The sequence below is a fragment of the Motacilla alba genome, chromosome 12 (genome assembly GCF_015832195.1).
Source record: "Motacilla alba alba isolate MOTALB_02 chromosome 12, Motacilla_alba_V1.0_pri, whole genome shotgun sequence".
Classification (NCBI taxonomy): Eukaryota; Metazoa; Chordata; class Aves; order Passeriformes; family Motacillidae; genus Motacilla; species Motacilla alba.
Window position 1 is genome coordinate 4,507,349 of NC_052027.1, and position 22,799 is coordinate 4,530,147.

The 22,799-nt window shown below is 40.8% G+C and overlaps 2 protein-coding genes across 20 annotated transcripts in view; one reads left to right on the plus strand and one right to left on the minus strand.

The window, feature by feature from the left end:
* The window catches only part of LOC119706209, a 346,096-nt gene that overhangs the window by 206,092 nt on the left and 117,205 nt on the right, over positions 1–22,799 (minus strand). The gene's annotated exons all lie outside the window — the stretch shown is intronic.
* Positions 16,476–22,799, plus strand: part of MDFIC2 (MyoD family inhibitor domain containing 2) — a 44,984-nt gene continuing 38,660 nt past the window's right edge. Inside the window, exons 1-2 of the mRNA XM_038149517.1 lie at positions 16,476–16,675; positions 17,346–17,433. Of these exons, the coding sequence (XP_038005445.1) occupies positions 17,346–17,433 (88 nt within the window). The 5' untranslated portion in view covers positions 16,476–16,675. The remainder of the gene's footprint in view (positions 16,676–17,345; positions 17,434–22,799) is intronic.

Here is a 22,799-nt window from a genome sequence, read left to right on the forward strand (position 1 = left end):
CCCAAGCCTTACCAGAAAGGCCACGTTCTACTGGATCAGAGAGAAAGCAGGCAGCATGGTGTTAAGAAATAACTGAGGCAGAAAAAGAATCAGCATAAAGAATCTGAAAGACATGAATGCCTGAGGAAATGCAGATTTTGGGGAATCTGTGAGTAAACAGGCATATGACTGACTGAGCCAAAATATATACAGGATTTCACAATATTTAAATCATGGATCTTTGTGTTCTTAAAAATAAATTAAAACTATACCAATGCTTACACATGGGGATCTGACAGAGGCTGGGTGCTACCAAACCTGCAGCCAAGGGCCTCATCCTGCAGCCTCCACAGGAGCAGGGCTGGGAGCTGTGCACAGCCCCTGGGGAGCTCACACCAACCCCAGCAGGAGCAGAGGCAAACCAGTGGTGAGTGGCTTTAATCTCCCACACGAAGAGCCCTAACAGCATTTGAGAATCACACAACAGAACGTGCATTATCTGCCGTGGCCCCTGTGCCCTCTTTTTAAGGTGGCTGTTAACTTGGGGAAGGTACTGTGCCAAAGGAGCGGAAAAACGATTTGATCACATTCAGTGATATTGCTGAGAGCAACAGGGAAAGACATTTGAAAAAGTGGCTTGCAGTCATTTATATACCTCTTTCCACATGTTAACCATTTTTACTTTCAATAACCATGCACCAGCGCTCTTGCTGCATTACCTTATAACTCCTTTTCTTCTTTATGGTCCTTTGTGGACACATTTTCACCTGTTTAAATCTCTGCATATCTACTAGGAAAGAAATGGGAGACATACATACAGGTACTCTGTCCTAAGTTATAAATATATTAGGGACATACAAATGTCATCAGAGCCCTTAAATGCAGCTTCACTGGCTCCCACTGCAGAGACACATCGTTACTTGCTGGAAATGCACCAGCCAAAATCTGGGAACGTTCCTAGGACTGGTGCATCTCTCTTACCCAGGTAATTTCTTACTGTGTTTTCATCATATTAAAAGAGCTACTCCTTCCATTACAACTCTTTGCTGCTCTGCTAGTTTTCCCTATAGAGATGTAAAACCTGCTTTGCTCATATTGACAAACTAAAAGTAATTATTCTGGAGTGGAAATCTTGGACTTACAGGGCTGCCAACAACTTCTGAAAACTTACCAGAAGTTTGGCCACCTAGATCAAGGGCAACATTTTCATAAACCATGAATTGGCAGAATAAAATGGACAGTTACCCATGTTTCCTCTCTCTTCCTAGTTTAGGTCCACTCACTCCTCCTCTCTAAACTCTCCTGTCATCTCCTGGAGGTGTTTGACCCAGCTCATCTTGCACATCTGTGACACAATTATATAAATAACAAAAGTATCTGCAAAACCTCACAGGCTCTTAGTCACCTGCCATTATTCTTGCTGACTTGGAAGATATTTTGGATCCTCCCTGAATTATATTTTCAGAAAGATGTTGACCCTTCTCTAGACATCTGTGATCACCATATGTTCAGGAGGGCTCAGCATCTGGAAATGGTGGCTCTTTGGGAGTGTGGATGAACCTGCCACTCCTGGAGATGCTGATTCCTGTGATGATCTCTACCCCAGCTTTGGACATGGAAAGGAAGTGGATACATCTGGAGTAAATTCAGATTGAAAATGCAGCTTACAGCTCGTGTAGGACTCTCCCCAAGTGCCTCTGAGATCCCTGGTACACACATCTTACACAAGCTACTTCTGAGTTTGAAGATGCTCCTTTTAACATGGCAAACTGCACCACACTCCTTTTTCATGATGTCTCTCTAGTCACACTCTCAATATCAGGTAGAAAGACTGCTTCAGATTTCAGAAGGATTTGGGGAAAACACCCTGTAAAAAGGGGATGGATTCTTTACCATTTTCTGTATCCTTTTTGATGTAATTCCTGCAAGCAGATAAAGCTGGGAAATCCTTGCACCTATGAGCAGTTCAGTAAGAAGAGCTGAGATCTATTGCAGACACTGAAAGCATTGGGTAAAACTTTGGTAAAGCATCTACACAGCAGCCAGAACCACCTTCTTTCTACTCAAATTCCATGTCCTTAGCACTGCCTTCAGTAGAAGATTTTCCCAAAGGGATGGACTGAAAATGCAAATGGGTGGCTGTGCAGGAAATAGCTTTATCAATGATTTCATTTGTAGTCCAGAAACACCAAAGAGCTTTGCAATTCAAAATGCTAACACACAATCTCAGACCCAGGGAGCTTGCCACTTAGAACTGAAAGTACATGACAAAGAAAAGGAATGAATAAGATGCTCAGGGTGAAGATGTAGAGAATAAATTTAAATTAATCTATATTTTAGGACCCTGAGCACTAGCTATGGTTCATCTCTTTCCCTGTTATTGATCAAGTTGTAACTTACTAGTTCTTTATGAAGGAGACAAGACCATTATACTACTACGTATGTTTGAGAAATCAAAATATCACCAGCATATGAAGTAGTTGGATTTCCAGTTATGAAACACACGTTTGACTCCTAAGAATGCTGGAGGCTGAATAAAGGTTAAAAACTCAGAAATAATATTGTTCCTGCAACTTTTGCAAAAATCTTTGAGAGATGAATTTAGCAATATGTGGCTTTTAATGGTGTTACATTAAACAGCAGGATTTCCATATGGCGTGAATCTGCTGAATTGTATCGAAGATGGGGATTTTGTTCCAAATTTCTATGGCATTCTGTGATTGTGTCATTAGATACCCGCAAGCCTTTGCTACAATGAAGAGTACAGAATGTGCCAAGTAAAACAATCTTGAGTGTGCCTTCCAAGGGAAAATACTGAGACTAACGTTTAAAATTCCCCAGCCCCATTTTCTTTGAAACGCAGCGAGTTCTTTTTGTTAGAAAAGGGTTAAATGGAAATGTGTCATTTTCATAATAATAATGTGTTTTATATTGAAATTTGTTCTTCGCGTCTTTTCTTTTCAGTATAAGTGTTGGTGTGTATGAGTGATATGAGGATAAGTTTGTGAGGGCAATTACCCATTATTGTTGAGTAGCTGAGTAGTCCCCTGAGCAAACTCATGCATAATTTGTTTGTTCATAAGATACTGTAGAGCTGAGGCTGCAGTATCTTCTATGCCCCAGCTTATGGGAAAATGGAAGCTTTTTCCCTCTGCTCTGCATTTCTTACCCTATTGTTTGAACTCTGATCATCCTTCTTGCCCCTCTATTATGGGCACCTTCGCTGAATAGGAATCGCATATCAAGCGGGTGAAGGTCGGAAATACATCATATAAAAGGGGAAACAGTAAATTCCTTTTACAAGATTCATTATGATAATCATGTCCAAATACATTATTAGAAGCATTAAAGAAATCCTTTTCTAATTTATTTTTGTGCCTCTTACTATCTGCATATCCCTGTTATCTGGGAGAAACAGTGTGGTCTGCAAAGTTGAGGTTGCAAACGTGCAGTGGTCTTGGGATAGGCAGGACTGCCTTGAGATACAACTTCAGTGTTAAACAATTTTCCCCCATTTTAAAAAATTCTAATCTTTCCTTACATGGTTTTCTCCTCTTACGTCTCTCTCTTCCTTTATCTGTGAGAGGACTTGCCCTTTTCCTCAGGTAGCAGCATCCCTATTACCTCCTTCCCTTGCACACACTACAGCAGTGATTTCTTGCTTTACTGATCAGCTCTTATGCAGCTTCACCCTGGAGAAGCCCCACAATTTAAATGCTGCTGTCTGCAGCCCTTCTTCTCTAAAGAGCTGCACACATTTAACATCAGGCTGTCTGGGCAATGTGTTTTGTTATTAAAATTGCTGTAATAGGAGTGTGAGCTTTTCAAAGTGATTCATAAGTGCACGAAGACAACTGTGTGCCTTCATTTGCAAGGGTTTTCCACCCACCTTTTTTGTTTTTAAGCCAAGGCAGTTCTATCCTGTACCACAAGGAGGGAGGCAGGCTGATAAACAAGATATCTTAGTAGGAGATACAGGTATTTTTGTTGAGACATCATTTTCTTACAGGATTTAACACTTTCTGTTACCCAAACTGATTTTTGCACAGGGGTCACAAGTTTTTCTATCAGTAGCTGCTCAGAAGTTGAAGGCAGCAGCAGAAACAGAAACAGGGACTTTGGCACTGCTACCATGCCATATTTTGGAAACTTTTGGTTTAGGATATTTAAAGGGTTTCTACCTGTGCTGCTAAGACATGACATATAAGAACCATACCTACAATTCTTTGAGTATATTTCACTAACTGTGTGACTCATTTAGACTGAGATTTTCACAAGAGATTAGCCTTACAAAATCAGCAGAAAATTTAACACTAGGTTTATCCTTCTTTAGGAGCAGTACTAGACCAACACAAAGCACTGGACAATCCCAGGGTTACATTTTCCTGTTTGGACAAAGCATCATCATCTATGAATGATACAATGAATCATATTTACATTCCACCTGTACTAAGCACTTTTTTATCATGACAAAATGCTTATTTTCTGAAAGTAATAGTACAAACAGGAGAATGAAGGACCAGCACTTAGATGTCAAAATTATATATTTTCAAATTGTTTTAAATAAGATAACTGATTGGACAAGAGCCTTATATCTTCATTAGATGCTTATGTGCATTCCCTCCCATTGGTAAAGTATATCAGAACCTAGTTGAAGCAAGATCCTAATATCTTTAATGTAATTTGCATCAAGTCCTAATGCTTCAGTTTGGAAGAAATGCTGCACCAACAATGTTCATCTGTCCCTTTGAAGCTCCCCTTGGGGAATTCTAGCATAAGGCATTTGTCAAAGCAGCTCCCAAACTCACTCACACCTGAACAGAATGAGCTGAAAATTGAACAATATAATTCCATATAAGAAAAAAATCCATGAAGGGCCTGAATCCAGTTATCAGCTTGTAACTGCTTGTAACTTATGAAGATACACTAAATATCCTCATTCTAGCTCCAGAGAAATTGAATTCTCCAAGAAGTTCCAATGTAGAGCTCTCAGACTTGCTTTTGCCTGATGAAATTTCCCAATAAATACATTGGGGTTCCAGAGTGATTTAAATGACAAAGCCAGTCATTAATTTTGGTACAAACTTTGGATGAGCCCTCCAAGACTTTATGACACCTTCCTTCACACATGGAACTCTGCCACCAGAGCTTTTATCTCCTCTTTTGCTCTGGCTAGTGTTATTAGTACCAGAAATGCTGTTTGGATGGAAAGAGGAAATGGAGGTATAGCTAATTTCTTAAAAGGTGGGGCCATTAATCCTTTCAGAGGAATATTTGGATCTCAAGAATGTAGATCCTCTCAAGCTGGTGGCTCTCAGTTATAGATGAGCCTGAGCACACAGTCTCTGAAGCCAGATCCATCATTGCACAGCCCTCAGGTGCAAGGTGAAGGGACAGATTTTGTGAAAAGAATTTAAAAGAAAAAAAATAGATTTAAAAAAAAATTATCCTGGGAACAAATGGCACACACAATACTGCTGTAAGAACGGCCTTTACTGGACAAGACTTATCACCATAAATGGGGAGGGAAGTGGTTAAGAAAATAGCAGATTGAAGAACTTGATATATTTGGAAAGAGGTTTCAGGGGTGTGATTTCTGGGGTCAGGGCAGCCTGTCTGTGGCGCAGAAAGAGCTGCCCCTCCTTGAGGTTTGCATCAGCTGACCATGAGCTGCCAATATCAAATGTTAGTGCAGATATGGGCAGGAAAATAGTTATAAAACACTTTGGTTGGGGGTAACAAGGCAACTTGTGCCAAGGACTGAGACATTCATTGAGATCATGAGCAAGGAACAGGGAAGTAGTGGGGCAAAAAGGCCATAAACAGATAATTAACTACCGAGAAAATGTGCAATTTTTCCCCACCATCCTCTGGTGACCCTAAAAATTATTCTGCAAAAGGATCTGATCTTTTCTTAAAAAGGAAGTCAGTCAAAGAGTTCTCTGCAATTTGTGTTTCCCATATCCATGTATCTCTAAGGGTTTGTATTACTTGAGACAGCAAATTTACCGACAGAAGGACAGACCCTGAAATTCATGAGACCTTCTCTGCTCACTGTCCTGTCAGCTTTTCTTTTCATTCTCCTAGAGTTTTAATTTAAACAAATTAAACACTCAACAGCCTGAAAATATACATGGTACTAATTCTGATCATCCTAAGGGCTCTGTAGGTGATTTACACAGATCCCTCACTATGCAAATGATTAAACAAGGGAGTGGCTGTCTTTTCAAGATCCTTAGCTAGTAGCTGGGACTTGCACTACCACATCTTAGCTCTAAATCATTATTAGTTACTTGAATTTTTAGTCTATTTTAGTGTAATCTTTGTCATCACAAGTCTCAAAACAGTGAAAGGAACATGCTCCAGAAGATATGCTATGAAGATCTGCTACTGGAGAGGAGAAAAAATGTTTCGATCACATCACTCAAAGCCATATCTAAGGACTAGAAATTTCTATGCAGTGGCTCCAGGGGCTAAACAGCAACAGGAACAGCATGATGTAAAAGATGAAGTATCTGAAAACTTGAAAGTAGTTCTTGGTGTCCAAGACAGTTCTATTCCTCAGCAAGAGCTCATAAGAGCTGAGAAGACACTGGGGAATCACTTGGACAATATGACTTGCAGTTAAGCCCTTGATCAATCAGTGTAGTGAAAGGAGCAGTATCACTCTTCGGAAGTTAATTAGACACTAAGAGTAATACTCTAGAAAGCTTTGAGAGCAGATTGTGTAAAGACAGCTCCCCATATAAATCATTACTGTACCTCAAGTCTGAATTTCCATCAATTATTAAAGCTTTCTAGGCAAGCTAAGCAGATATTTCAAGACGCATATTTCAGAAATTTCCACATGTTAAAAATTAAGTACTGTCAAACAAGCTGGGCCAGGCAATGAGAGCCTTTGGAGCTCCCCACCCCAATGTACTCACGTCACTCATTCCATCTCTGAGGGATGTGTCAGGCTCCACTGTGCCACTGCCCCCTCCAACCAATGCCTTTTGGGCTCATTTTCCTGGATTTAGGCACAGCTGAGGATGTTCAGAGGTGCTCCCTGGCTCTTCAGAGTGCTTTGGGTCAGCAGGGGTTTTATATCATGGCAAAAACTAAAAGAAAGGGGATGTGAAAGAAAGGATGAGGCAGAGGGGGACTATGGAGAGCAACTTGTGTGAAGAACTGAAGCCTGGCTAGGTGCTAGGAATGAGGCTCTTCCCCTCATACTTCAAATTTCTCTGTGATAATTTCCTTGCTTTTGTGATCAGACATGGAAAGAAACAGATCTGGACCAAAGATGTAATTTGAACAAACCCTCCTGGCAAACTCAAATGTCGAGAGAACTCAGACTAAGCTAATCCATGGCTTTTCTTTGGAATTTAAGTAGAAACAAAAGTCCACTAAAATGCTCTCATTTGAGATGATGGCATTAAGTCTTCTCTAAGTCCAGATTCCCAGTAAAGTATTGGAGCAGGGGTCTTGTTGCTGTTTTGACTTAGATTTCCAGAATTTCCTGCTAAGACTAAAAGAAATATAGCTTAACATAATCTGAAATAGATCTGCACCCTATGTAGGAATCTCTTGTGCTTCTGCAGTTAAATAAAAGAAGAAAATCAAGGATTTTTAGTAATTGCAAATAGGTGGGAATACAATCCTCCTATTCTATTTGGTGGGTCTTTTTTTTTGCATTAAATACAAGTTAACTTTATTTGTAAGTAAAAAGTAGCCTTGCTCTTTTTTCTTCTTTTTTTTTAACCAATAAAATGGAAAAAGATTGGCAATGAAAATATTCTAAGGATTTAGAGGGAATAGCAGTGCTTGGATTTGCATGCAAAGCTTTCAATGTGATGAAATGTACCCAAATAGAGTGGCGCAATTTTCGATTATTCAAATCAAGATACTGCAATATTTTTGGACACTCAAGGCTTTAAACTGTTTATTTATTCATTTTCTTTCTTTACTGCCTTTTTCCCCTGAGAAACCTAACAACTGAAATACAGCAACAGTGCAGAATATTTATCGGAGAATACAGGCACTTAACAGGATTGCAAAATTCCAAGTTCTCAAGAAGGAAAAGCAGTAGGCATTAAAACAAAAGCTGCTGATACTGTACAACTTTTCACTTCTACAGATAGGACACATCTTCTGCTTTCAAGAAGGGGACTAAGCATAGCTGAATAAGTGTTAGGGTGCTTGTCATCCAAACTGCAGAGCAGAAGGAGACCTTTGCAAAAATGCATAAATCCTGTATTTTACCACCCAGGTAATATTTGAAAATGGAGTCACTGTTGATTTAGCTAAGAGCTAATGACTACTGGTAGCAAACCAGTTGTGAAAATAGAACAGCCATGGTGAGTGGTTTGAAAAACTGCAGGCAGGGACATCAACAGTATTTTCAATTGCAGTTTTGGCAAGGATAGGTGGTGCTTTACAAGAGATAAAGAGCTGCCTGGTCCCTGAAGTCTGTGGGTACCTGTCTGGACAAAGATGCTGCTTAATATGAGAACCACAGCTAAGAGAAGTCTGGATACAGAAGCTGGGCTGCCTGTGCTACCCTTGGGTAAGAGAGCAGAAGAGCTGTCCCCAAGAAGGCAGAGGGTCTCCATGCCAGGACCTCACAGAAGCACAGGTCTCCTCAGAGATTTTATTCTCACTTGACAGATTGTTTTCAGAATAGCCACAGATCTCCTGCTTGCTCCTCACACTTCCAGCAAAGTGGGTGAAGTATTTGAAAAACTCCGAGATCTTGTCCTCAGACTTTGCATGGCAGGATCAGTTGTCTTGCACGAGTCCTTGTTTGAACCCAAGATACAGCATGAAATAAAAATTAGCAGCTTCAATCATATGATCACCTCGTATGTTAATGAATGAGGGAGTAGAAATAAGGTTGCCTGAGCAACCTCAGCTCTGGAATTGCTTAATATCAGAGTATTTGGCTAAGCAATAGGAATCCTTTCCTTTTACTACCGTGGGGGTTTCTTGGACACGTCTAGAGAGCACATTGCCTGCTTACACTGCTGGGAGTGAGAATACAAACATGCACATTCACTTCCACTACCTCATCCCAGTTTAGGGTCTGAGGTTGTCCACAGGGCAAAGCAGCACATCCAAGTGCTGCCTGAACTCGTACCCAGACAAGTTGTTCCCCAAAATAAAATACATATCCACTCCGCTCTGCCCTTCCATGGTTTCTCTCACCAGGAGCCAACCAAACCTCCAACAAATTTAACAAATTGTTTTCAATTCAGGATGGAAAGTAATGCCATCCTCAAAACAAAACAGGTGACAAAAGAGCCTGTTTCAAATGCCAGCATGAATTGGATACTATTTCACCTGTGGCACAACTTCCTCCACCTCATTTCAGCCTTCTATATATTGGAAAGGTTTTGATACTTAAAAATGCAATACACAAACACAATGCAATGCAACAAATAACTAATGTAATGATTGTGTTTGAAGTATCATGGTACACAGAATCAGACAATTCTCCTCTTTTAACTACAGTCCATAGGATTGCACTTTATTCCTGAAATCCTGTACGATTTGAAAAGAAATGGTCCCAGTTTAGAATGACAGTGCTCCAAACAGTTCTTGTGTTTTCCATTAATTTTCGGTTGTATTGGTATTCTGCTCCAATTAGCCTCTGTTAGTGCTTCAAAGCTCTATCTTATCTGCAGATAACATCAAAGATGAGAGCTTCCAGTTTTAAATTTGGTTTGTAGTTATTTTAAAGACACAAAGACATAATTTGTGAATAGCTGATCAAATAGAATAAATACGTCTTTGTTTTGGCTCCAAAAGGGCCAGAAAACTACTTTTCCTTTTGAAGTTCAATTTCATTTAGACATCAGGCCTTATTTTCAGGGTTCTGAACTCCTGAAGCTCACGTTTCCTTCAGCTGCAGTTGCATGTGCTCAGGGAGGAAACATATTTCCTCTTAAACAAAACATTGAGATTTCACAATTTTCACCATTCCATATAATCATAGGATGGTTTAGGTCAGAAGGAATCTTAAAGATCATCTGGTTCCAAGCCCTCCTCCATGGCCAGAGACAACTTCCCTGAAACCAGGTAGCTGAGAAACCCATCCAACCAGAATTTAACACTTCCAGGCCAATTTTTCATTAGTCCAAATCACAGATCTTACAAAGAATCCCATAGAAGCATTAGCAAGAAAGACTCCAGGTAACCCCCTTGACAACCAACCTGTTCTCTCCTTTAGGACAATTATCTTAATCTCTCCTGCCAGACGTGTTTCCCTCCAGCTGGAAGGAAACATAATCATGCAGGAGTTTGACCTGAGGTTTCTTACACCCCAGTGAGAGCCTACCTAAGAGTTCACCAAGCTGCTGATTTGTTGTTACTGCTTCCTCCTATCTGACCTGACCAGGATTTAAACAAGCCAAAAAATGCAAAAATCTCATTTCAGTAGTGGTTAGCTAAGAAATAATAGTGCTGACTTCAAGGCAACTTCAAATTCCTTTGACACCTTCCTGAAATAATGTAGAGATCTAATTTTGTCTTTTTCTTGTAAGAGTAATTTAGACAAAACCCCTCCTTCTCAGCTCTACTCAGCACCTCCGAGAAGCGACCACATTTCAACCACTGTTGGGAAGCAGCTTATTTAAAAGCATGAGGGGAAAACACTCAAGTCAGTTTTCTCTCTGTTTAAAAAGCACAGTGATTTCACTGACATCTTTTCTGGGATAGTGCTGTTTGGGGAGCTGCTGTCAAGCTTTGCCAGTCAACAAAGGAGTCCGTAAGTGCTCAGGTTCCTCTTCATTAGAAAATACTTGCCACCAGCTTTTTACTTTTGATGGAAGATGTAACAAATCACTCTTGTGCCTACCTGGCTCACAAATAATGTTAAAGACAGTGTGATCTGTCTGTCAGTGCTCTAAGCATGAATTTGCTGAAAACACAAGGGATTTTTCTCTGTGTCCCCACACGGGTCATACTGATGCTCAAGAAGATGGCTCTGCAGTTTAGCAGACCATGAAGAGTTAGAAATTAAAGATATTCATGATTTCCTGAAAGGGAATGAACGTGGGGGCACATGTGTCGTTTGGGAAGCACAGAGCTTCATTTCTGACCTACTCCAAGCACGTATGTCACAGAGGCAAGGGATTTCCACAGAAACTCTGCAAATGTCCACCAGATGATGCTGGGACCACACCATGGTGGGCTAACAAGCATGTTAGAGGTAAGGGTGAGTGTTCAAAATGACCTTCACAAACCAGGAAAACAGTGTGAAGAAGATTAGGGTGAAATTGTGGAAGCACTGCTGCACAATCCTATGCTCAGGTAGGAGAGAACAGTAGCATTAAAAAGGAAAACAACTGGTTACATTGCTGTGCTGCAGAACAGAATCTGGGGAGCAGCATGGATTATAAACCAAACAGAAGTCAACAATTTCATGCTGCCATGAAAAAGACAAACATCGCTCTGGGATGGGCTAACAGGAAGAAAGCCTGTAAAACATGCCAGTAACCTCACTGCTCTGTCCCATGTGGGCAAGGCTTTAGGAGGAACATCACCACTTCTGGACACCTCATTACCAGAAAGGTGACACCAGCAAAAGGCATGATCACAGGCTAAAGAATATGATTTAAATATAAGTATTGATAAAAACTGAGGGAACATATGATGACATTCCTTCATCTGCTGTAAGGATTGTTGGAAAGGGACAGGAAAATCAGCTTTGCCTGAGCATTTCAGAAAGGATAAGGGTTTTCACTTAAATCTACAGTGAAGGAAGAGTTAGAATAGACATCATAAGAAGTTTATGTACTTGTTACCAGGATTGAAAAGCACTGGACTGCCTGGAAAGGGCATGTGCCTGAGTGTCTTCATAGGACTTCAAGGACAGCTTGTCTGAGCGTTGGCAGGACAATCCTGCATTGAACTAAACAAGGAGGTGATTGTAAAAATTTTCAGCTAGTGGTGTTGCAATAACCCAGGATATCCAGCTCCTAAACAGCAGTAAAGAATTGTTTCAATGAAGACATTACCTTCATTTCTCACCTGTACACTCCCATAAAAGTCCTGTAGCTAATGTTGGTTGCACCCATCTGCTGAAAGCTACACCTCCCTGAGATGGTCACATTCCTGTCTCACTTATGCCAGTACATGCTGTGATACAGCAGCAATTATTCAGCTTACTTTCCATCTCATCATAACAAGTCTGTCCCACTTTTTGCTGTAATATCCCAGAAGCTTTCAATTATTTTTCCAGAAGTCTCCTGCAGCAGGGATGGATCCCTCCAGGTCAAGGGGCACAAGGGGCCTGTTTCCCCTGCCTTTCCAAATGCACCAAACTGAGCCTCTAAAATGTCAAATCACCCTGTAACACACTATAGACCCAGTGCTCTGAAAACCTCTTGGGTTTAAGATACTTCCCACCCAAATGACAGGGCAAAGCAGAAGGATCTGTAAAGAAAGTACACACAGAGGCCACGGAGAACGTGGCCCATGATGGGCAAAACACAGCACAGCATGGGAGGATTTCCTGCTACAGGCCAGGATGTGCAGAGGCACACACAGCTTGTGTGTTGCTACAAACTCATTATAAACTCTGGGCTTGAATTTCGACTGGTAGGAGAGAAAATGGCCCAGGCCACTGCTGTGTTCAGAAACCCTCTCCCAGCTGGGACAGGGCTTTCATGGCTCCAGAGCCTGGGTCTTTCTGCCTTCCCCATCCCAGCACCACACTCATCCTCACATTTATTTCACACTGGAGCTTCATCCTCTTTTCCTAGCAGTGTCCCAGTTGTCACTTTTTCACACAGACACCAAGTAACCTCCCTACCCTCCTGGACAATTAAAGATGTGCAGTCTCTCTCTTTTCTTTACTGCTCAGTGGAAATATGGACCACTCTTAATTACACTTGTTTGGGCCTTCTCCATGTTATGAGTGACCTCTATACTAACCTGCCTTTGCAACTCTTTTCAAGGTTTTATTCCATCCTCCAGCCTGAACACATTCCCAGACGTTCACTGACCTACAGTGGCACCGAGTGGAAAAGTGAAATAAAGCCCTGTGTCTCCTCTTGCAGGACACAGAATTACTGAGGAATTACCTGGAGTGTCTACAAGGCAGAGTGATGAGGAGGAAAATCTTATCTTTGTACTGCTCTGGGTCTCTGCAGCATATAGATCATTTGTCAGTGCCAGTTTGAGGTAGTCTCTCTAAACAGCCTGTTTTGCATTTGAAGCACTCACAGGACATGACGGTTGGGCTAAAAAACCATGCATTTTACATGAAATCACCAGGATAATTTGGCTGTATATTGTGTTCCCACAACTTAATATTCTACCTACAGATGCGTGATCAAGAAGAGATTCCTTAACTTTGACAGGGCACATCACATTATACTCACTTTATTATTGGAAATGATCACCCCAGGGTGCAAAAGGGAGCAAAGACATAGTTTCATCATACCTTTTTTTTTTTTTTTTTAATAAACCACATTTACTGCAGTGTGGGGTATTCCAAAGCTACAGAGCGCCACTTGCCAGCGGACAAGTGGCTATATTTTACCTGGATTGTGCAAGAAAGAAGTAACTGCTTCATTTCATGCTGAGCTGTGTAAAATTCACACTGGAAAATTCAACTTTTAGGCACACAGTTCATATTCTCCAGTAAAAAGTAATTTCAGGTAGTGAAATTAAATATTTTAAATGCTGTACTCATAGATGTAACCAAAAACTCTCCTCACTATGGCTCCACATCCTCCCTTGTAGTCAGGACAGGATCCAGTAGTGGACCCCTGACCTTAACATTAAGGAAACTTTAACAGTTTTGATGCTTGCTAGAACCAACAATGAGATTTTTCCTCTGCTTTGGTGGTTATTAAAACCAACTAAAGTTTCCTGTTCTCCAACTCTGCAAAGACTTGACTGCAGCCCCAGTTGAGCAGACCAGAAAAATATACTCCTGAATCTCAACAAGCACTTGATACAGTACATTTATCTGGAAACTGATACCACATCTATTTTGGCATTATGATTTTTATTTTTAATCCTCCATTTAAATACCCTATTTCACAACCAGGAAGGAAAATGAACATGGGATGGCCCATAGATATTTAGTAGCTATAAAATAAAACCTATAAAAATGAAAGTGAAATGAATTATCAAACCATAAACTAAAGTTCGGTGTTTAAAATCGGCCAGGGCTTTAAAAATTCAATTACAGCTTTAACAGAAACAAGTTTACTCAATATTTTAATAACCTTCTCTCATAATGTTTTTTTCTTCCTTTGCAAAACCTGGCATTACTGAGGATGTATGGCAAGGTTGCCTTTCCTCTAACTACTTTAAGATTGATTAGGAAACAGAAATATTGATGCATTTATCCAAAATAACTTAATTAAATGAAGCAAAAAATAACGCACAGGAACATGTCTCAGTAGAAAACTGGAGCTGATCAAGATCAGGAAAGGTTACATTTAATATTCCTGGACTGAAAAACATCAGGACCATTAACTGAATATCAGTAATGGAGAATACAAAGAGTAAGAAAGTCATTTAATGTTTTCTTAACACACTGGTGGGTTATTTCATGTTCAGTAACATCTGTAGGTTCATAAGCTACCAACACTTGGGGTCCTGCAGGGCATCTCAGGACAGCAGGGGAAGAGAACACCCCAGAGCACGAATCTGCATTACCTTTGTTACTGCTCAAATACAAAGGTATAAAACCTGATGCAAAGTCAGGCCTGTGCTTGCTTGGTGTTGACAAATTGTTATTTGTCAAGGCTTGAGGGATACATTCAGCAAAGGGCTGTCTTCAAGCACCACTGGCTGCTCACATTCCTGGATGGCCAGTCCAGGCTCAATCCTGGCTCCTGCTGCCTTCAAAGAGAATTTTAGTGACAAAACCCCTGAAGGACAAGACTTCAGGGGCTGTTATCTCAAGCCACAGCAGTTTTCAGGTCTGTGGTTTTACAAGGGCTTTCTCCTCATCTGTTTTACTTTCATTGGGAAAGGCATTAGGATTTTGTTAAAACCTCTAGAAAAACAGTGAGGATGTGCCAGATGAACTAGGGAACTTTCACTCTAGTTTAGTTTGGAAACCACCCATATCTTCATTTTAAACAGTGGCTTCTGAAAAGCAGGGTAGCACCAGATCCAAGCTACAGTCAGAGGTTCAGACTGCCCTGTGTGGAGCCCAGATGATTTTATTAGGATCCACCAGGAGCTCTACAGCCTGGCAAATCCAGCTGAAGAAGCAGCACCACTGATAAACTTAAAACATTGCAGATGAAACAACATGGAAAAATAGGTGTTTCTGGGAGAACAAGGAACAGCAACTGAAAATACATGATTCTCAAAGCTGCATCCAAGGAGAATGGAACAAAGATCTTAAAATACTACCCCTAGAGTTTCCCCCCACCGTGGTTGCAATTGTTTCTGAAGTACCCTGCTTAAAATAGGTTTTCAAACCATGCAAGACTAATCATTGCAATTTGGAGAGGTAAGTAGGCACTTAGCATGCAGTTCACAATTAGCTAAAGATGGTAGAAGAATCTCAGTCAGGTTGGCACAGGAGATTTTTAAAAAAAGAAAGAAAACAATTTTTTTCTAGCAAGAATGACATGTGATGGGAGAATAGAGGAAGATAATTGTCATAACAAAGGGAATATGTTATTATTTATTGGCCACACTCAAGCACTGGAATCCTGGATTATAGTATCTGGTGACAAATGTTGCTTGAAATTTTGTAAATATCACTTAAAAAGTATGATAAATGAGTAATTCTGCACATATTCCACAACCAACCCTTTCAAAATTCAGTTCTAGGAAGCAGAGTGACTTCTTTTGTCCTATATGAAAAGACAAAATGCTTGAGCACCCTAAAATCTTCTCTTTAGGCTTCATCCTACTCCTACTACCAGTAGAGCAATATTGCTGGTAACTGTGGCAAGAGAATTTTTAAAACCAACTAACAAACTGAACTTTGTAGTGCCTTCAAGGTGTGGCACAGCCCACCCAGGTGGTCCCCTGCCCCCTTGTGCTGCTGCCAAGCCCACTGAGCCTTGTGCTGTCCCCAGCAGAGACCACTCAGCCCCATGGCACTGGAGGGAAGGGCTGAGCTGCCCTTCACCCTCCTGAGCTGGGGAGAGTCATAACACTCAGCTACCCACAGGCTGAGACCATTCCTTTGCTAAACTGACAGCTGTAAATAGATATTTAATGTCTAATTTCTATATCCTTCAGTATCTGAACTTATATTTAGCCAAAACCATGACACATTTATCTGATTTGTTGCTATTAATTTCCTGGTTCCCTTTCTATTTTCTTCCTCCTCTCACAGATTCACTGGGTTATGAACTGCAGTAATAACATTTCCAAACCAATATTTTCTATTTGAAAAGCTTCAGATTTTTTTTTAAATCACTCCACTAGTGCTGGGATACTCATTACCCTCCTCCTTCCCTCCCCAGCTCTAGAAGTGAATGCAAACAACAACGAGGTGGGGGGTGGGGGGGAGAAAAAGCCCCAAACCCTCAGCAGTAAGTTGGCTGATGCTGGCAGCAAGACAAATCTGGCACCACACAGCAGGCAGGCAGAGAGTGCACTGCTCATCCTTTCTGTTTGCCGTGTGTGGGAATGCTGGACACCAACACCCAGCGAGGGATCCGGCCAAAGGCTCCTCTGCTCGGCGCCTGAACCCTGCTGCTGTGTGCCCGGGTGGGAGATACAGGTAAAAACAGAGAAATGCTTGAGATAACTGCCTTCTGTTTGCACTGAATGCAGTTAGGAGAAGCCCAGGCTGCCTAATCTTATTCCTAGCACAAATCACAGTGCAGGGGCTGTGCACGTAATGCCCTCAGGTACCGGGACTTGTTCGGGATTCTTCGCGTTACAGCAAATAAATTGGTGCAATTGGCAGTAAAGATGTTTAGGGGTTTTTTTGGGGGGGTACACTTTGTTCAAGTTGCCTTTATAAATATTTATTACTACTTATATAATTATAGCTCTCTGACAGCAGGCTTTACAGCAACTTTGAGCCACAATAAATAGGCAGCCTGGATGCCTCCTCCCCAGCCTGACTGTACCTATTCTATGTGTTATATGTTTATCTATTACCACCATGCTTTGAGCTTATAATTTATTTCATAATGTAATTTATAGTTACATTACAAAAGCATCCCTCTGCAAACAGCAACCATGTAATATTGATAAAGCATTTAGGGACAGAACATAAATTCAACGGCTCAAATATTATGTAGTATCAATAATCTGCAGGGGAAAAAAGTGTCTGTGTAAGTATGCACAATTTATTATGGCAGGAACCTAAACAGAGAACATCTTTCTCTGTCAAACTTTCTTTAACAGAACTTGACATCCCCAAATTCTTTTCTCTCCCACAGATGTCAGAGGACAAGACAGACAAGGTAAAAATCAAAGCAGCTGAAAGTTTTGAACATGAAAAGCAAAATATTTCTTGGCTGAAAAAAGGTAAGTTACTTTGAGTTATTAATTGCTGGTTTGTGTTCAGACATTTCTCTTTTACTTAAAAAAGCAGAAAATAGCCTATAGGCTTGAATATGGCCTGAAATTTCTACCATAGCTTGACTTCTGCTCAATATGCACATACAATTTCTTTTGGTACAGAAAGGCCTAAATTAGCAAATTTTAAAGTAACCTGAAAGCTCATTTTTCTAATGTCCTTGCATTCCTGGAAAAGGTTTCTTTGACCTGACCTAGAAGTATGGATGATCATCTTACTTCTGATGATAAGTTTTTAGTTACTAAAACTGTTACTGAATTGGATTAATGTTATTAGTTATCATGAATAATTATTTTCTCAAACATGAGTAAAGATCAAGCCTGAATCTTCAAATTTGGCAGTGTCTTAGAATAAAGTAACATCAGCTGTCAGCGCTTAGGATGTACAGAAACATAGACCCTCAAATGTAGACAAATTATAAAAGACAAGCATGGGGACCTTTCAGGTTTAAAAAGCTGAAAAAGAAATGGCATTAAGTAGCTAATTTGCAACAAATACCAGTATTTCAAATACTGCATTCTATTTTTTAAGCTACTTTAAAAAAAAAAAAAGAAAAAATCTGAAAGATTTCCTTATTGTTTGTACCCATAGTGAAGGACCCTTCTTAGGATATATTTTTTGCTGAAAATAATTTGATTTGCCAAGTTAGAACATAGCTAAGTTAGAACATCTTTATGCAAATTTGTTGGTCATAGCAGAATCCCTTTATTGCATTTATTACAGACAAGTAGGATTTGAATTAAATAGTGGTTCCAAGAGTAGGCTTTCAAGATGCACAAGATAGAAATTATATGTCCATGGCTGGGTGCAAATTATGCTTTTTAATGAGAACAGTTGTATTCTAATCCTAAAATAATTATTTTGGGAAGACTCAACAAGTGACCTCATATTTTGAAAACGCCAACTATGGGAGTATTGGGCAAAAGGCACATTTATAGCCACTGTTATGTCACCTGTAAGATGAGCATCACTCTTTTAAGCTCGTGTCATAAGTTGTACGCTAGATCTTTTACTTGCAGAGGAGTTTGCAGCAAAGCAGGCTGGAATTAATATCCCTGCCTTGCAGCCTTCCATGGTTTTGCAGCATTTGCAGAAGATGTAAAGCTCCCACTGGAGCAGGGCTCACTGACCAGCAGGGCTCACTGACCAACCTGCAAACTTGGCTTGACCGGGCACCCAAAGTCCTCTGCTTTGGTCAGTCAACTTCAACAACAACTCAGCAAGCAGAAACTTCGTAGTTTGAGTGTCCCAGAGAGGGATAAAGCTGAGTGAGCAAACAGCAAACATGTAACTGAACTGAGTGTTTATTCCATCACTAGAGAGTAAAACACAAGAGATCTGCAACCCTACAAAGGGATGTAAAAGTCCAAAGGACTTTAATATGTCAGGGTCACACTGATGGCAGGGCCCTCAGAGTCCCATATTGTGATTATCCTCTGGTCCAGACCTCCTCCAGGAGCCAGGTACATCCCTCACACGCTACCTGAGCTCGTTTCACTTAGCTAGGCTGCTTCACAAGGTTTTATTTCTCCAGTTCCTAAGAGTTTCAGGATCATTAGCAACATTTTGATTGTTCTGTGCTTGGAGGAACTACAATCTCTCAGAAAGAGCCAAGTGTTGACTATTGGCACTTCTCCTTTCCAATGTGCCACCCCGCAGAATTGGGCCTTGAAGATCTACAGCATCTGAGTCAATAACTGAATGTGTCTCATGAGGAAAGCAAGTTTTCCTTGAAATAAGAATATGGAAATTATTTTATCTTAAATTGAAGTTTGTTTTTAAAAAAAATTTTGTTGTTGTTTCTTTGCTTTAAGCATTTCTGTGGTAGGCACTGGGATTTTAGAATATGGTGAAACAAATTGTCTGGAGCAGAAGCTTAAATTCTATGTTTAAATGTTTTAAAAATACCTCATGTATAGATTTCAGGCATTCCAATAAACAAAGAATTGTGGAGAACAGACTTGTACTGTTTCCATCAGGCACAGTAAGAAGACTATATGTTCTTTTAGCATCCAGTGTTAAAGAAAAGTTATTTTTATTCATGGTTTTGTATTGATTATTTGTTCCTTCTAAAAGAAACAATCATGAACCACATAGTATCAGAAATAAACAACTAGGCTGTGGTTTTAGTGTCTTTCCTAGACTTCAGTTTTTCCTAATGCTTTGCAAAGTAAAAGCTCATGAACTGGTTGTGCAGTGGGTCAACAGCAAAGTAAGGCATCTATACATTTTTGTTGTCTTACAGCATTAGAAACTGTTTAATCAGGGCAGAGGGATTTTGATCAGGCTGCCAGTTATTTATCTTCTAGTTGTTCTTGGAAGAAGATAATTTACTTCTGTCGTGAACCCTCTAACAGCAGAAATCAAAGCCTTGTTCTGAGGGAGAACTTTCCCAAAGCAAAACAGAGAACAAACAAGCCTTGTCAAAAATATTACAGGAAAACAGTAGCCTGGGCATCTAGGCTTGTATCTTATCAGCAGGACGAGTACAAACAGTTCAGCTCATGGCTCTGCCTCTAAATAAGTGATTTTTACTCACTGATGTGCCCTCACACCCCTGCCAGGGGTGCACCAGGAAACTGATGGCAGCTAAAGATGACAGAGGGACAAAAATGTTGCACAAGTCAGCACAGTCTGGGAAATCATAATTATGGCCTTGGTCTGTATTTTTTTTTTAAAGGACAATGACAAATTTATCCTTTCCTTTTCTATTTTTCCTTTTACTACAAGCCTTTTTCTGGTGAGGGGTCCTCTACAGCACCTGCAGAATGTAGAACCATAACGAAATAGTAATCAAAATGTAAGCAGGGGGAAAGAGTGTTAAATGTGTTATTTAGGTGAGCCTAGACTTTAAAAAGTCCCAAAACATCTCTATCTCTTGAGGCATTTAGCATTGAAGTCTAGATGTGGATAACATCAAAGACTCCCAGGGCTGAAAGTGAGAACAAGGATGGTGAAATGTTTACAGTCCTATTCCAAGATGTCTCAGGGTAAGGAATATATACACCAGAAATGTTTTCTGATGGTATGGAATATTCTTCAGGACTATTTATTTCTAAAGATCACACAACAGATGAGAAACCCTGCATCTGGAGGGCATGCATCAGACCATCACATGCAAATCAAGAAGAATCTGTATGAATGAGCACAGAGAAAAGGCAGCTCTGCTTCTCTGACCTCAACACTGCTGTGAACCAACCCAAGGAAAGCCTGGGATATAGCAGCAAAACCAGACAATGACTCCTATTTTGTGTAGGAGTGGAGACAGTTATTGGTGCTTTCTTCCTCCCATGGGAAGAAACAGGGAGTTGCTGGAGATGGGAGCTGGTTTTGGATGGAGACACAGAGATCCCCATGTCAGTGCCTACAAAACATCAGGGCAGAGTGAAACATGGGCTCATTAGCAAAGAAGTACTTCAAAAGTTATCTGCCGTGAAGAACTGGAGCAGGAATCCTCAGTGCATGTGCTCTCCCCACTCATGCACATTTTGCCCTGCACTAAAGAACATAAATGACAGTGCCTAGAATATGGCATGTATAAATAAAGAACAGCCAACATAACTTGAAGATAATAATTGAGAAATGTCCTCTGCAAGGCCTTGTATCCCCACCTGCTTCATGCACTCACAAGATTCCATGGAGAGAGAGTGACAGAAAAAATGGGAAGTTTTTTAAAGTTTGAAAACAAAATAAAAAAAAAAAAGGAGATATTTAAATTAGATGTTAGGAAGAAATTCTTCTCCGTGAGGGTGGTGAGGACCTGGCACAGGGTGCTCAGAGCAGCTGTGGCAGCCCTTTCCCTAAAAGTGTCCCAGGCCAGGTTGGATGGAGCTTGGAGCAACCTGGGATAGTGAAATGTGTCCTTGCCCCTTGCAGGGTATGGAACTGGATGGCCTTAGAGGTCCCTTCCAACCCAAACCCATCATTCTAGGATTCTGTGATTCGATGAGCAACAAGGAGATCATCACACCCTAAACAAGAAGAATCTCTGGACCCCTAACCCAACATTAGAGAGTCCTGTAAAATCTGGAAGCTACACAAGACATGCCTTTAGAAAGGCAGTGCTCAACGATGAGCAGCACTCCCAGGAACTGACTCTGGGATGGTCCCACCTTGCCCAACACATCCACAGCCCTGCCTTTCCACGTGGGCCAGTGGCTCCTTCCACCATGGCAGTGATTCAGGGCCAGATTAGCAGCCATCTGGTGGGAAAGGAGGGAGGTCAAAGCAGAGCTAAATTCACACCAGCCTCAGCATGTGGCTTTTGGAGCCCCTTACAAACAAATCTCTTGGTATCACTCGGTGATTACAGCCATATGGAAACGTGGGAGCAGGCGGGAGCTTATCTGACGGACATAAAAGCTATAAAAGGTGACACTGATTTTGCACAGGGACCACAGTGGTCTGTTTACTATTTCTCCATCCACTGCAAATGCAAGGGGAAAAAAAAGTTTGAGGGCCTCACACTGCCCTCCCACGGTTTCATCCCAAACTGGCCACGGCAGCCCAGGAACGCAGATCCAAGTCACACACAAATGAAATTTCATTTCAGGATATTTTCACACAAAGCCCTCCTGTTTTATGCTGCCCAGCTGTGTACACAAATGCCCTCCATATATAACTTCCAGTGAAAAGTTAATGAAATGGCTTCCTTGCTCTCTTGCCAAAAATATAACTGAAAGTCTAATCTCAAGACTTTCTCCAAAATAGCCCCTTTTTGCACTAAAATTCTCATAAATCAGAAACATTTTTGTCTAAAATAAGCCTGTTTTCATTGTCTTGCAAATAGTAAAAGGTCTAGCCCCAATTTCTTTAATCCACTGCTCCAGCCAGCAGATTTTTGCTGTAGGGTGAAATTCAGCCCAGTACTGAGGGTCAGTGCAAGGTCAGCACTTAAACCATAAAATAGGGCTTAAGTGGTAAATAGAGCCTCTGTTCAGGATTATGTTTCACCCCTTAAAAGGACTACATTTCATATGAAAAGAGAGATTTACTTATATCATAGACCTGGCTGTAGTGGCATTATTCAAATAATACCTTATTCCAGCATTAGTCCCATTGGGTGAGACTGGGCCACCTTTCTTCTTGGTGCATCCCAAGACAGGAGCAGCCTATTCCTGACTTCACCAAAACTTCCCACAGCCTGGCCCTGGGATAAGAGGAAAACCTTTCTATATGGCAGTACTCAAAAATGCCTTTTTCCAAGAACACTTCTCTCCCATTTACCCAGGGGCTTAAAGAGACTTTTATAAGTATTAATAAAGTGGGAAGGACGCAAGGCCACAAGACTGGTATTGCAGAATGAGAATTGTCC